General features: G+C 38.3%; 1 protein-coding gene across 4 annotated transcripts in view; it reads left to right on the forward strand.

Moving 5' to 3' along the window:
- Ube2q2 (ubiquitin conjugating enzyme E2 Q2) overlaps positions 1–16,867 on the forward strand; it is a 58,630-nt gene that overhangs the window by 26,976 nt on the left and 14,787 nt on the right. For 3 of the 4 annotated variants that reach the window (XM_041638536.1, XM_041638535.1, XM_041638533.1), the window contains 5 exons: positions 1,656–1,712; positions 8,839–8,979; positions 12,208–12,292; positions 13,975–14,035; positions 14,674–14,764. In XM_041638536.1, the coding sequence (XP_041494470.1) occupies positions 1,656–1,712; positions 8,839–8,979; positions 12,208–12,292; positions 13,975–14,035; positions 14,674–14,764 (435 nt within the window). The remainder of the gene's footprint in view (positions 1–1,655; positions 1,713–8,838; positions 8,980–12,207; positions 12,293–13,974; positions 14,036–14,673; positions 14,765–16,867) is intronic. The other variant, XM_041638534.1, reaches the window with a different exon arrangement.

Here is a 16,867-nt window from a genome sequence, read left to right on the forward strand (position 1 = left end):
CCTAGAACTCACAAAGTAGCTGACCTTGAACTCAAATCAGTCCTCCCTGCTGGGTTCACAGGCTTGCCCTACTGTGTGTGTTTTCAGTCTGCTTTTGGAAAGAAGCCTATCAACATGTTCAAATGAAGGCCTTAGGATTTCATGTGCCTAATTGGCTTTGTGTTTTTGTCAAATTACCAATCCTTTAGGAAAGAGTATTGCTCATCTTACTCACTTATAAAATGTTAGACAAATACTGGTTTAGTCACTTGTACATGTTTTTCAGGGCAGACCATGTTGTGCTCTTCCGTGGGGAGGATTATTTCTCCTGTTGTTCGATAGTTCTTTGTCAGTGCCCCTTCAACGTTAATGTTTCTGTTGGTGTCACTCATGTTCAGAGCTTACTTAGGTAGCCATGATGGTAAGACTTCATGAATGTGGCCTCTGTGATATTTCTAGGGGACCAAAATCTCATAGCAAACTTCTTTTTCTTTTCTTTGGCTCTTACAGTCTTACTGACCCTTCTTTGCTATGCCTGAGCCTTGATGCATGAGTTGTGTTGTAGGCTGCCGTTTAGGGCTGGACACGACCAGCTCACTTGTTTGTTCTTTGCAGTTTGATTGGTTGTGGCTTTCTATAATGATCTCTAAGTCTTGCATTAAAGTGTATTTGAAGACAGATACTTTGGGATAGGTTCTGAAATTAGATTTCAAAAATGCTTTTCACCCTCGGTCACTCAGACTTGTATTTGGGACCTTGGGATTATTTGGGTGGCTATGTTTTCTTTTTGTTTTTGAAAAGATACCAAAAATAATCTGGTTTGGAAATGAAGAAAAGGGTGAACCACAATAATTTTGGGAACTGCTTACTTTTCTCATTTAGTCCCAAGGAAAGGAATGATAAGTGTTTAAAGAGATTTGGATTTAAAACAGGCCTAAGCTTATGCTGTCTATACCTGTACACATTTTCCAGCTCACTGAAGAGTAATGTGCTCTGTGACAATGAACTTTTTTTTCCGCTTAAGACTTGTGTTCTTGGAGCATCTAGGAACAATATACCTTGAGGCTTCTGAGGGTCCTGGTTGGTCTGATTTGATCTCTGGTCCTAGTTTCTTGATATTTTAGATATCTAGTTCCAAACTAAACCCACCTTTATGAATATAAATTTCCATATTGAGAGCTGGCAAACTTTGCTCTGGCCGGAGACTTCATGTATTACTGTTTATAAAGACCCTTTCTTAAACCCCATTTGACTCCTGTGCAAGTGAATAGTAAACTGTGTCTTAGGAGAGGTATTTCATCCCAGGCAGACCGGCGCTTCAGTCACAGCCTTATAGTGTCTGTTTCTTTGTGACCTACCTGACCTTTTAAATAAAGATTGTAAGGCAGGTGGATTTATTGAAAGATTAAGGTTTTTCAGGTTAAAGGAGTAGATAGATAAAGGAAATAATAATTTGGAGCATTTATTATATGCAGAAGCCTTTGACCATATACATATAGCTATAAAAGTAAACATTTTTTGAATTTTCTTTATATTTGATTGCTTTTGTTAATTCTTAAGGCATCTAAGCTCTGCTCATGGGACTGCAGTGACAGTGGTTAATGGTGGCCAGCTTTGTGATGTGTTCTGTGTGTCTGTGTTCTGTGTAGCTTTGGCACATTCTTTCTCTGTTTCAGAATGGGACAACTGAAGAGGTAACTTCAGAAGAGGAAGAAGAGGAGGAGATGGCTGAAGTAGGTATTTATATAAGAATAATATTCCATGAATATTTATAATTTTCTCCATTTAATTTTTATTATTTTTGGTCTGTGTGTTTGTGCTATGGCATGCACTTAGTGGTCAGGGGGCAACATTTGGAAGTCCATTCTCTGTTTTTCAAGGATTGAACTCAAGTCATCAGATTTTCAGGCAGTTGCCTTTACCAGCTCATCTATACATCACAGTGGGTCACAGCTCATGCATATATTAGTGTTTGACACATTTTAGTAATTCTTAAATCTCCTTTTTGAAGTAGTGTTAATATTGAATAACATTTGTATTTCAAATGGGATATACTTTCTAAACCCTGGCTTTGCATCTAACTAAGTTATGCCTTTGAACAAATTATTTTATCTGAGGGCAGTAAAAAATCTTTATATTTAATAATAGTATTTAGCTTATAGTTTGGTTAATTTTAGGAAGAACTACTAAGTTTAACATTTGTGTTTACAGCTGGGAAGATGCCTCAGTCAGTAAAGTACTGAGTTCAGATTTCAGCAACTCATGTTTAAAATAGAAAGAGCTTGGTGGTATGGCTTGCATCTATAACTCCAGCTCTGGGAAGGTAAAGATGGGGGAATCTGTGACTCTTAGCCAGATAGTCAGCTAGATTGACTCAGTGAGACTTTGTCTGAAAAAGATAAGGTAGAGAGTGATTGAGGAAGACTGAAAATTGGTAAGAATGATTGGGCCCCCAGCTTACAAAAAAAGGATTTACTAATTTGAAAGTTTGGCCTTAGCTTAGGTCTGTCCTTACTAGCTCTTACAACTTAAGTTAACCCATATTTTTAAATCTATATTCTTCCACGTGCTCATTACTTCATCTCTATTTGGCCCAGCCTCTATAGCAAATTTCTGGCTATCCTCCTTTTATCTTCCCAGAGCTCTCTGTCCCTGGAAGTCCCGCCTAACCACTTCTTGCCTAACTAATGGCCATTCAACTCTTTATTAAATCAACCACAGTGAGGCATCTTCACACAGTGTAAAGGAACATCCTATAGTTCCTCTTTTTTGTCTAAATAAAAAGGAAAGGTTTTAACACTAACATAGTAAAATTATATAAGATAAGAACAATTGTCAGGTAAAAATTACATTTACAATGCCCAGTCCATTGGCATTTGGCAAATTCAGAGAAAATACCACATTATTAATATTATCGTGGTGAGTCCAAAGTTTTGTGCCTAGTTTACCACCTAGCATAACTAAGGAAAACTATAACTATCTGTCTTTAACCCCATCAAAGACCCCACAAGGATATACTATTGCCCGAGTAAACAAGAAATGCAGAGCAAGCAATTTCCAAAACTGAAATAACAGAGATGTTTGGCTTCCCGACAGTCATCCAAGGTTCCTCTACAATGTTAGGGCATCTATCTTTGGCCTACAGGCCTAGAATATCTGGCAGACTTCTCTGTGAAGCAGGAAATTTTTGAAGGACTGTCCTACCCTATCTTGGCAAAGTTAGGCAGATGCTTTCCTTTGTGTCCTGCTGGTCCAGTTTGGACAGCATACTGCCAGCAGTTGAAGCAAGGGAACTTTCTTTGCCCAGGGGCTACCTTTTCCCATAGAGAAAGCAAACTCCATATGGAGGTTCTTTGATGCAGACATGTCTCACTGTTATGAAAAGCCTTACATTATTAAATATGTTAAATGCCATATTCTGTAGATCTCTGAAGTGTTTGAAAACCACCTATCTAAAATATATGTTTGACCTTGAAAACATACCTAACATGACTACAAGTTTTGATTGTTATAGGTGACTAACTACTAACCTGAATTTCTTTATTATTCTAGATAGCTGGCTTTTCATTTTCTTGGAAATAAAAGCATAACCTATTCTCCAATACAACATATTTTTTGATTTCCATTTTGAAGTGGAAGACATTTTTAAATTTATAGTTTGGTTTAATTTAGGAGTTTTCATAATCCAGTGCCTCAGCAGCTAATGTTTGCTTATTAGCAGTCAAAAAATTTAAAGTCAACAAGATACCATATAGGATCCACACTGTATTTTTATGTGGCTAATCCTTTTTATATTGTTGTATTCTCTCTTTAAAGACTTTATCTTATTATTTATAAACTATTTTTTTCTATGGCTGTCTATACCCAATTTTTTAAAGCATACACACATTTTTTAAAACACACTATAGTTAGAGGTTTTTTGGGGGGCGGGTCTGGATCTGTCTTTACTGAGCGTTTGTATTGTTCTCTGATGGTGTGATGTGAGACAAATCTTAAACTGCTATGTCAGCCACTGCATGGTTCAGCTTAGTACATGGCACTGGTATATGCCACTGGCAGCTGGCTCTAGCCTCAGGCAGCAGCTGGTAGCCATGCCGCTCTATGCTGCTAAGCATCAGCCTGCTAGAGAGACTGTTGGTCTAGGAAATTATGTTCAGCTCCTTGTCTAGAACTTTTCTTAGCTTTCTTGGGCCTTGTGTTTGGATATTTGAGCCCCCTGTTGGATGCCATTTATAAATGGATTTTTTTTCCTTTTGTGCTACCAACTCACAAAAAGTGACAGAGACTTATTATTAATTATGAAAGCTTGGCCATAGCTTAGGCTCGTACCATTGGCTCTTAAACTTAAATTAACTCATATTTTAAAATCTATATTCTTTCATGTGCTTGTTTCATCTCCATTTGACCCATCCTGCTTCCTCTGTGTTTGGCTGATCTTCCTCCTTTCATTTTCCCAGAGCTCTCTGTCCCCAGGTCCTACCTAATCTCTTCCTGCCTAGCTCATGGACACTCAGCTCTTTATTAAACCAATCACAGTGAAACATCTTCATACAGTTTAAAGGAATATTTCACAACACATTTAGTCTCCATAACCACACGAACACAGTATAAACATACACAGTTTTATATTTGAATGAAAGGAAAATTCAAGGATATCACAGGGACTGCTTGCTGAAAATAAAGGACTTTCTTTTAGTCTGTTTTGTGCTGCTGGAATTAGAATACTCAAGACTGGGTAATAAATGTTTGCACAGTTCTGGAAGCTATGACGTTTAGAATCAGAGTGCTAGCTAGCATGTAGTGTCTTGTGAGGACTTCCATGCTGTGTCTTCAAAGGGTAGAAATCAGAAGTGGAGAACACCCTAGCCAAATGACCTGTTCAGCTTCCTTTATAGAGGGTTTGATTTCATCATTGAGGAAGGAGACTTCTGTTACAGGCCATATTTCTTTCCACCATTTGTTTTTCAAGACAGTTTCTCTGTATAGCCCTGGCTATCTGGAACTTGCTCTATACCATGCTGGTCTCCAACTCAGAGATCCTGCCTCTGCCTTGTGAGTACTGGGATTAAAGGTATGAGCTACCACTGCCTGACTCTTTGAATCTTTTCAATTTTTATATTTTATTGTGATCTTAATTGAAATAGAATAACATTGCTTTCCCTCGAACCTCACCCATGTTCTCCCACTCCAAAGTTGATAGCTTCTTTTTCTTTATTATTGGTATATATGAATATATGTGTTTGCACAAGTATGTATATTTGCTGAGTATGAGTATATGTATGTGTATCACATGTATGTATATGTGTATATATATATGCTGTTTGTGTGTGTATATATATATATATATATATATATATATATATATATATATATATAATTTTCCCTCTCCCAACAGTCAGTAATTGCTTGTAGGTCTTTGTCTAGGAGTGGGAACCCCTGAAAATTTTCCTCTTCTATTTTACATGTCCATTAATATTGTCATTGTTCTAGTCTTTTTTATTAATCTCTTTTTAAGAGAGACTTTCACAATGGATTTTTTTTGTTACTTTGGCTTTTACAGTCTTTCTGCCCCCCCTTTCTGTGATGTTCCCTGAGCCAGAGATGCAGGAGCTGTGATACAGATGTTTCCACTGAGGCTGGGCTTCGCAGGATCCATTGATCTTTGCATTGTGTCCAGTCATAGTTTTCTTTGATGGTCCCCATTTGCTGTAAAGAACGGCTGTTTTCATGAGGGGTGGTAGCTACATGTGTGGGTAAGAGGAAAAGATGATTTAGAATATAGTAAGGAATTACACTGATTTAGTAAAGTTGCAGTAGTTCACTTTTTTCTAAAGTACATGGCTTCACTAGTTCCAGGAAAGCCGCCTAGGTGTCTAGTACCAGGCACGATTACTCTACTATTGAGTGGGCCTTTCATCTAGATAGACAGCTGTTGGTTGCCTCCAACATATGAATGCCATTTATTGCACCTTTATGCATATTTTGCCATAATTGAAATTGTGCCTTGCACTTGGGGAGGGCTGCTTTAATTGCTCCACTTCCTTGGCAGCTTGCATAGTATTTACTGGAACCATGGAGGGTAGACAGGACGGAGGCTCCTGGTGAGATCCAGCTCCCAAGTATGTGGTGTTGTCAGCAATAGGGAAGGTCTCTTTAAAATCAGCATATCACCATACCTGATTTTTGGAGAGGACACACTCAAATAACAAATTTTAGAGTAACTTTCCAAGGCATTAAGTAATTATCAGTCACCAAAAGAGTTTTAGACCTCGAAGCTTTGAATTTAAATTCAGGTTTTGAAACAAAGATCCAGTCCTCCATTGACCAGATAAAATGAATATGAATTTCATGACCTTTAAAATAATTGGGTTTTGTTTTGGATCTTATAATTTATTCAGACTTTATTTGAAAAAAATCTATTTAAAATGTACTTTGAGAATATTTCAAAGCTAAAGAAGTAGTCACTTTTTTGTATCTGGCAGCAGAATAATTCCTAAAATTATTCGTTTAGACTGACTATGGTTGGTAGACTGCTTGCTTTACTGTTTTCTTGCACTTTAACCTGGTGGAACAAACTGCATGAGAGCATTAAACTTCCTCCTGTCCCATTCGGTATACAGAAAAATAATATTAGATTGACAGGGCTGAGTGGTGGCGTATAACTTTAATCTCAGCACTTGGGAGGCAGAGGCAGGCAGCTCTCTGGGTTCCAGGACAGCTAGGACTGTTATACAGAGAAACCCTTTCTTGAAAAACAACCCAAAAAGATTTATAGAGAACAGTGATGTTTAGGGAAGTGACTTAGGAGATGTTAGATTAAGACAGGTAAAAAGGATGACATTTTCATTTTATTTGAATTAACATGGGTAATGTTGGGTGTGGTGTGATTCAGGGTACTGGATGCTATCCTCTAAGGGAGAGGAGAGATGGAGTTCTGTTGTTGTACATAACTGGATAGAAAAGACAAAGAGTAAGAGACAAACATTTTTGTTTCATAAGGTTGTTGATCAGGAGACCATAAGCAGAGAATAGAGTGCTGTGAATATTGAAAGATAAGGTATATTTCGGATTTGCTGATTAAAATTCAAGCAAAGTGTGTGGATGGAAATGAGTTGAGGTCGAGTTGAGTTCGGGGGAGGGTGCCATATAGCCTAAGGAGGCAGTCATTGAAATTTTGAAGACAATAAGTATAGGATAGGAGAGAAGCTTAAGGACATGAAGCCCTGTGCAGAATCTGTCAAGAATAGAATGTAAAGGGCTGAAGGAGACCACTAGGTTTGTTTTGGATTGAAGATAGTCACTAACCTCAGTCCAATTTGCAGGAAAAATATGCAATCCAAAGTGTTGAATAAAGACTGCTGCAGAGGTCTTGGTGACTGTATCTTAGAATAGCAGATGCTTGAGAACAGTAGGGTCAGAAAGCTTGGGCATAGATTTTTGTATATGTTAGAGCAGATGAAATGGGGAAAGAGCAGAATGGACTGGGAGAGTTGTTGGTCTGCGGATATTTTTCAAATTCCGTTTTTGAAAACTTCACCCTGATGTAGGAGGGTCTTTACCTATCTGTGGCGGTCGCCTCATTACCACATCACCCGATTATAGAAGTCCGTAGGTGCTTACCACAGATAATTTGAAGCACTAAATGTAGATCTCAAAGCCTTTCTAGCATTTTCTGTTTCAGTTCTTGTTTTGATAGCATGGAGATTCTATATATTCCATGTTTTTTTTTTATTTCCGGGTGTTTAATTGATAGAAAAAAAATAATTATGTGTCTGTCTATAGCTTGGCTGTTAAAGTACTGACCTTGGTCCCTGAGCATCACATAAAACAGTGTGCAGTGAAAGGGGCCAAGGAAAAAAATACCCGGCTCCCTGACTAGACCAGAGAACTGATCCAAAGAAAAACACCCTGACCCTGACTTGACCCCAAGACCAGGGCTTGAAATCCCACCAATTTCTGTGCTTGCCACAGAGTCAGGCTGCAAAAACCCACCAATCCCAAGCCACCCTGGAAAGCTCCCAAATCCTATATAAGCTCTGTACCCTATTCAGTCTGCAGCTGCTTCTCACCCTACAGGTAGGCTCCTGGATTCTTTTCTTCCCAATAAATCTCTTGAGTGAGGTTTGTTGTGCGGTGTGACACTTTTGCCAACATACAGTATACAACACCATATAACCCATATGGTCCACAACACCATATGGTCCCCAAGCACCATATAAAACAGCATGGTGGCACTTGCCTGTAATCTTAGCCTCAGGAGACATAGAGGTATCAAAAGATCTGGGTCATCTTTAGCTACATAGGGAGTTTGAGCCAGCCTGTGCTACATAAGAACATGTCTCAAAAATAAAGAGAATTAGGTTGTTTTTAGTATTTTAATGACCATATGATAGATGATCCACTGAATTAACTGTTTTGCTTTTTTTGGGTATGTGTAGATTTTTTTTTTGTAATTATTAGAACGAAGTAGATGTAGTTAAGCCTAAATTAGTGTTCACATTTCTTAGAATAAAATACTGGAGGTCAGGTTTCTAGAACAAAGTATAAATAGCTGAAGTTCTTAACACCTGTCACTAGATTGTTTGAGAAGTTCCTCATAATAGATTTTGAAAGATGGCATATTTGGCAATAGTCATGACTTTATGAAGCTGTGAAACCTGCTGTATTAACCCTGCTTTCCTCCTAACAGAAGGCATTGAAGAAGAGGACTTCGGAATGGAATGTGGGTTCCTTGTCCTCATAGAGTAGATGCAGCCTTCCTTTCTTTTACTCTTTTTATTCCATTCAAAATTATCTTTTGTCTAGCTTCTTCACTAGCGAAGAAGAGAAACCTGAATGAGCCTGTTTTTTTCTTTGTAGGATATAGAAGACTTGGATCACTATGAGATGAAGGAAGAAGAGCCTATTAATGGGAAAAAGTCAGAGGACGAAGGGATTGAAAAAGAAAATTTGGCAATATTGGAGAAAATTAGGAAGACTCAAAGGCAAGACCATTTAAATGTAAGTGTGACTAAGTATCTAGAACGTGGACTCTGGTTAAATAGTTACAAGTAATAATTGGGTAATTCATTAATATACCAGTCTCAACTGTCCTCTGTTTCCAGCCTTAAGTGGTGGATTCAGTCATTTGTTTTGTTGACCTAGGCTGCTTCTCCTGATTGTTTGTTTGTTTATTTATTAAAGATTTCTGTCTCTTCCCCGCCACGACCTCCCATTTCCCTCCCCTCCCCCAACCAAATCCCCCTCCCTCGTCAGCCCAAAGAGCAATCAGGGTTCCCTGCCCTGTGGGAAGTCCAAGGACCACCCACCTCCGTCCAGGTCTAGTAAGGTGAGCATCCAAACTGCCTAGGCTCCCACAAAGCCAGTGAACAGAGCGAGGGCATTTTGTAAGCGGAGCCCCTGGCCAGTATGCTTCTCCTGATTGTTGACAGCTACTTTCTACCCTGTTCATCTGTTCTTCATATCTTGGAAACATATACTGCTATCTCTATATAATAATCCTCTGATGGTTAATTGTCAACTTGATATAACCTAGAATTAAGATGGGAAGAATCTCAGTGAGGGGTTATTTACATTGAATTGGCTTGTAGGCATGCCTGTCAAGGAACTGTCTTACTAAGTTAACTGATGTGGAAAGACTCAGCCTATTTTGGGTGACACCATTCCCTAGGTAGGGAGTCTTGAGTTTTGTAGAGAAGACAAAAGCAAACCACAATCAAGCAAGCAAGTGGGTGAGCATGTACGCGTTCATTTCTCTCTGCTCTTGACTGTAGGTGTGGTATGACTACCTATTTGAAGTTCTTTTCTCGGCTTATCCAAAGTGATAGACTGTGACATGGAATTGTAGATTGAAATAAACCCCATTCTTTCCATAAGTTAGTTTTTGCTAGGGTATTTTTATCACAATGACAGAAACGAACCTAGAGAAAACCCCTCTTTTCATCCTATTGTTGCTTCTTTACTTGCTCCCCTACCATGGTTTCTGTATGTTTAGATTCAGCCTCCTACAGAGTATTACTGGGACTCTGTCTCCCCATTAATCTGACCTCTGTCTTTCATGTTTAACCAACCCAGAAGTAATTTTTCTCTTTGGATTTACTTAACCCCACCCCTCACGCTCTACAAAGTCTTACTATGTAGCTCTGGATAGCCTGGAACTCTGCATAGACCAGGATGGCCTTCAATTCAGAGATCTGCCTGTTTCTACCTCCTGAGTGCTGGGCTTAAAGGTATGCACCACTATGTCAGGTGATTTATCATGCCTTTTGTGAGAAGCAACATAGCAGTATGAGGTTCATTGTTTGGTGACAAACAACGCTTGTGTGGCCTCAGATTGTTCAGCTTTAAAATGTAGGCAAACAGTGCATAGCCTTTGGATAACTTACGAAAAATGAAGTAAGTAAGTGTGTGTGTGTGTGTGTGTGTGTGTGTTGCCCAGACAAGGGAAGTATGTAATGGTACTCTGGTTATTTGACACCTACTGCCCTGAATTAGAGCAGCTTATTAAACTCCATGATGTCAGGGCCCGGTGGGCAAACACTGTGAATAACTTGTTATGCAAGTTAATATCAAGAATTGTAACAAATAAAGTCTTATCCTTCCTTCAATCATATTTCATATGCTAATTTAATTGGCACTTTTATTGAAGAGAACTTTAATTTTAAGCCCACATCTTTATTATTAAAGTAAGTTTGTAGCATCTGAACTAATACTTTACTTGCTATGTCTTATGATGGGCTCTCGTTTGTATGCTTTATATAGTTAGACCAGCTACGTATTATTGGATACTCTGACATGATAATATAAGACTTAAGTGCTTTATATTACCTTCCCATTTAATCTTCATAGAATCTTCATAGCTGTTGTAGGAATTAGGCACCCTTCATATTTTATAGATGCAAAAACCAGGGCTTAAAACCAGCTCAAGGACTGGGAGATGGCTCAATGGTTAAAGTGGTTGCTTCCGAGCAGAGAGTGTTAGGGTTGGTGTTCAGATCCCTAGAAGCCACATAAGTGTATTGTGGCCAGCCTATATTTCTCAACTGAGAAGGCAGAAACAGAATCTCCTGAGCAAGCTGGCTAGTTACACTAGACTGTAGTTCAATTAAAAGATCCTACCTCACTGAATAAGTTGCAAGGCAATCAAGAACCATCTACTGCACACATCAGCTTTGGGCCTGTACATGCATGAGTACACATGTACATTTGCTCCTACACATGAGTGTGCTACAGGTATGCAGATCACATGTATACCATACATATATACATTAAAAAAACTAGTTCAGAATCATATAGCTGGGAAATAGACCTTTGTAACTTTTTTAACAAACTTTAAGCTTTGTGATTTTTTTTTAAAAAAATTATTTTTGCATGTGTGTATGGGAGGAGGGTGCCTGCGCTAGCACACACATGAATCAGAGGACAACTTGTGGATATCAGTTTTCTCCTTGTACATTGTGGGCCCTGGGAAGCAAACTGAGGTCATCAGACTTGGTAACAACTGCCTTACCTGCTGAGCCCTCTCAGTCTAAAATCTTCATTTTTATTTAATGAAAAAAATTTGCATTCAGCTTCATCTTTGGAAATGTCCCAGTGCTGTGAAGGAAAACCAAGCTGTGTGAAGAGAGTGTGCTGTTTTCTTATGATGTAGCTAGACGTCAAGTGTAACATCTTGTCTTATTAACTGGAATCCTGTTTCAGTCCATGCCGTGTCATGGTGAGGACCTTCTAACATTTTTAGAAGTTGTGGTTTGAAATAGACTCATACTGAACTCTAAGCTATAACAGAATCTGCGGTGTTCTGGGCATACTGTGAGGCATCCTCATGATATGAACAAGCTAGACATGTCTTCAGATTTTTGTTTTTCTTGTTACTTCATAATTCTTTATTCAGTTGAGCTTCTTGCCCTCCTTTTCTTTCGTTTCGTTTCCTTTCCTTTTTCTTCTTTCCTCCCCTCTCCCTCCCCTCTTTTTCTTTCCTCCCCCCTCCCCCCCACCAGACAGGGTTTCTCTGTGTAACCCTGGCTGTTCTGGAACTCACTCTGTAGACTAGTTTGGCCGTGAAGTCAGAGATCTGCCTGCCTTTGCCTCCCAGTTGGGATTAAAGGTAGTTCCACTACTGTGTGGTACATCTTTACTTCTTAATGTTGAATGTTGTTTCCCCAATGTCATTGTAAAGTTTTACATCAGACTCTGATATCTTAAGCTTTTAATTACGTGTTGTTTCAGGGTGCAGTGTCTGGGTCAGTGCAAGCATCAGATCGACTGATGAAGGAGCTCAGGGACGTCTACAGATCACAGAGCTACAAGGCAGGTGAGGCCCTGGTTCTGCTGGCCATTTGTTCTCTCGGGGGAGTGATGGAGGACCATTTAGCCTAAACTGGCTTTGAACTCATTATTTTTTTTGTTTAATCGTGATGGGATTAGACATGTGTGCCTCACACCCATTAATGTAGGAAGACAGAGTTAGAAATTTGTATTGACTTTATTTTAGGGATGCAAAACTCAGATTTAATGAAATTCTAAAAGATGTAGGAGATAAAATTAGTTTAATTTTTTGTATTTAAAAAAATTATACAAAGACACCATAATTTTTCTTTTGCCTTCTTCTTGATGGGGATAAATTTATGATTTTTATCTTCTGTCAAAAGCATGAGTAGTACTACTTTTTAAAATAAGTAAGGTTAATATATTTTGTTGTACTAGAAAAAACTTGCTGAATTTATTTTTATAGTTTTCTTCTGAAACAATAAAACTTAAACATAGGAGTGGTATTCTTTTCAAAATTGATGGATTTCCCCATTTCATAATTGTATGAAGAAAATGTTCATTTTCAGGGCTGGAGATGTAGCTCATTGGTAGAACATTTGTATAGTGCATGGGGCCCTGGGATTCATTCCTCAGCAGTATGAATTAAGAGAAAAGTCTTTATTATCCAGTAAGATTTGAGTGCTGGGCTGGAGAGATGGCTCAGAGGTTAAGAGTGCTTCCTGCTCTTCCAAAGGTCCTGAGTTCAATTCCCAGCAACCACATGGTGGCTCACAACCATCTGTAATGAGATCTGGCGCCCTCTTCTGGCCTGCAGACACACATGCAGACAGAATACTGTATACATAATAAATAAATAAATCTTAAAAAAAAAAAAAGATTTGAGTGCTATAGAGCCCGAGGGAAAAAATTATTGCAGTATTAATAGGCAAGAAATAACCAATTTAGGAATAATTGGCTCAATTATTCTGGATTCATCAAAAATTAATGTGAAGTTGTTTTAAAGATTGGCTAGGGTGTGGCTAAGGACTAGAGAGTGGTTTAGAGCACTTAGCTTCTGTGGAGGGTCCATGTTCAGGTCCCAACACTCATGTCAGAGGCTCCCAGCTGCCTCTAACTCCAGGTCTAGGGTGTCTGAGCCCATGATGGCCTCCACAGGCATGCACATATGTGGCATAGATTGATACACACATATATAAAATAATACAAATAATAAAAAATAAGTTACATGTATGCTGTAAAAAGACTGACAGAGAAAAAAGACATCTCAAAGGTGAAGATTAAAGTAGTTTATATAGAAGGATTCTATTTTCTTAGAAGTATCTGCATACATAGAAAAATTATTTGCATAATATGTTTTAAGTGAAAGTGAGTAGTAATCAGTTTTTTTAATTCATTAAAGTATCTTTTAGTTGATAGCTTTATTTTTTTATTATTTTTTGGGTTTTGTTTTTTGGAGACAGGGTTTCTCTGTGTTGCTTTGGAGCCTGTCCTGGAACTAGCTCTTGTAGACCAGGCTGGCCTCTAACTCACAGAGATCCACCTGCCTCTGCCTCCCGAGTGCTGGGATTAAAGGCGAGAGCCACCACCCACCACCTCAGCTTTAATTATTTTAATAGTAAAAATTGACTGTTACTGGATATTTAGTATATTTAATATGTAAATTTATTTACACTAGAGTAATACATAATCAAATGAAGAATAACCAATGTGCCTGTGTCTTCACAGGGATTTATTCAGTGGAACTAATAAATGACAGCTTATATGACTGGCATGTCAAACTACACAAGTAAGTGCCTCTTATGCAGATCTACTTTCTACAATGAAATTTTTTTTTTTTTTTTTGCCTCATCAATTTTATACTTTTATATTCTGGCATTTACCTGGACATTACTACTCTGGAAGTAGTTGTTAGATTGATTAAGGAAGCTGTTTCTGAGGCTTCCTGAGTAAAGTCAGGGAGGAAGGTTGAGTATTTTAAGACAGTGACAACTTAGAAACAATATGGAACTGTGCAGTACTGTTGCTCTGTGAAGTAAGGAGGTGTAGGCGGTACGTATAGAAGTGTTAAAGAATTTTTTGCAGTGATCTACTTTTCATGGTTTTACTAGTGGTAAATTTATTTCCTTAAACTCCTTGGCTAAAATTATAATTTTAAGAAAGTATATCATCAGAACGTTTTTGAGTTTGAAAAATTACATGTATCCCGCTGTTGTTCTTTGAAATGACTGTTAATTTTAAATTCCCTTTGTTCCCAAGGAACTAGAGCCCATTGTGACCCATCTTTTTCTGGAACTGTGGATCACTTTAGAACTTCTGTTTGAGCTTACTCTGGGGCTCTGTTGTCCCTCTTGGACTGGTTCAGTTGGAATTTAGTAAGAAAGGGTTTTCTAACCTTGTTTGAACTGGCTTTTGTTTTATTCTTAGGGTTGACTCTGATAGTCCTTTGCACAGTGATCTTCAGATCTTAAAAGAAAAAGAAGGCATAGAATATATTTTGCTTAACTTCTCTTTTAAGGTAAGAATATTGTAATGGGATTCCATGTTCTTCTAATGGGTTCAGCTGCCTTGGAAACTAGAATATATTCATATCCTATATAGTTCAGCATTGATTGATAGATTGATTGATTGTTTGATTTATGTCTCACTGTGTAGCCTTGACTCGTCTGGAGCTTGTTATCTAGACCAGACTGGCCTCCAACTCAGAGGTCTGCATGCCTCTGCCTCCCGAGTGCTAGGATTAAAAGTTGATACTGGACCTGTCTAGTTACAGGAAATTTATGAGATATATATATTCCACAAGACGTGAGTGCTTAGACAGACGAGGAAACATAAATGAGAGTGTTCAGAGTAGCATTGCTTGTCATAACTCTAAAACAAAAATAACCCAAGTTACATAAAGTGGAGAGTGTGGAATCTGTATGATACACATATTTGAGAAGATAAGCCAGTCTTCTATACAGTGTTAAGCAGAAGGAACTAGGCTCAATTCCTAGTCATTTTGTTTAGTTCCATTTGTATAGAGTTCAAAAGTTTGTAAAACTAGTATTGTATAGGATACACATTGTCAGTATAGGTAGGTGAAAATTGGTCCTTTAAATGAGATATTCTTAGACATTATAATGGTCTTTAGCCATAAAACATACATACTTCTACTGTACTGAAATTGCATGGGGCAGGGGAACCTGGTAAAATTAGAAAAAAAAAATTCTAGGAAGACTTTTTAGGTAAGCAACAGCAAGAAGAAAGCTCAGAAACACTGAAGTTGAGGCTCATACCTGGGCAGCAGAACTAGAGAGCAAAGGGGCAGTCACTATACATATTAGGGCAAGGAGCTGCTGAGTAGAAAGGGACATCTGTGGGCATCCTGCTTGCAGACTTTCACCTACTAGAGTGTTGGTCACGTGGGCATCCACTTTACAATACTTTGTAAAGGTGTATATTTATGTTCTTTTCTGAGTTTGTGTTACACTTGGTTATTTTGAAGATGTTAAAAATAAAAGTTAAGAAAAGATCTAGATAAAATGTTGTGATTTAATGTATAATATAATAAAATCTAATGATTGAGAACCTCCGCTAGATTGAGGTGTTTTGAGGATTTACGTTGAAGTGATGCAGGGCTTCTCTTTGCCTTGTTCTTCTGAGTTGAAGAGGACTAGTGTAGCAGTTGTCACAGTTACATTGTTTGTCGGTCCACATTCCTTTACCCAAGTGACTTTGAATTGTCTCATGTTCTTTAAGGCTCTGGATTTGTCTTTCTGGGGACAAGGGAGCTGGCTGTTGGGCTGTGGAGAAGAACATGGCAAGCGTACAGTGTCTGGGATCTGCCCTTTGTGGTATAAACCATTCATGGAGGGTTTTAGTGTCTGCTCAGCTTCTAGTTTTGTCGTGAACAGTCATCACGCTTTCAGCAGTGCTGGGGAATAGTGTCTAGTAATTTCCAGGAGACCAGTTGGAGGCTTTGACTGTAGTCCTAGCCAGAAATGGTATAGAGCTTGTTTATGGTGTTGGTGGTACAGTAGGTGAAACAGGATTTAAGATTTTTTGAAGGAAGAAACGAAAATATTAAAGAATAGTCTCTTCATATTTAGAATTTATAAAGATCTTTATTAATTGAATCCCAGAGCACAGTTTATGGAGAAGTCTCTAAACTCTGATGTAGACTTACTTTTTGAAACTGAAGGCAGTTCTCAAGTAATCAAAAGAGATTTTATAGTTAATCATTCAGGATCATGTGTTTAGAGATCGTTCTAATAATAGTTCTGTTCTTCCAAGCTGTGTGTCCCACGTTTTTGTTAATCTGTTAAATTAGAGATAGAATTGAAAGTTGGCTGTATGTATGAAAGGGCAGATGTCTTTCTAACTTGCAGTAGAAATCTAAGATAATCCATTGTAGCCACTAGAAATGAGCCTCTTCTGCTGGGAGGATTGAATTTTTTTTTTTTTTTTTTAAAGACAGGATTTCTATGTGAAACAGCCCTAGCTGTCCTGGAACTAGCTCTTGTTGACTAGGTTGACTTTGAACTCACAGAGATACACCTACCTCTGCCTTTCCCAGTGCTGGGATTAAAGGTGTGCACCACCACCGCCCAGCCAATTTTGATAATTTTTATGTTCCTGG

Source organism: Microtus oregoni, unplaced genomic scaffold, assembly GCF_018167655.1.
Source record: "Microtus oregoni isolate MIOR12 unplaced genomic scaffold, Mior012 000055F_ref0000237, whole genome shotgun sequence".
NCBI lineage: Eukaryota > Metazoa > Chordata > Mammalia > Rodentia > Cricetidae > Microtus > Microtus oregoni.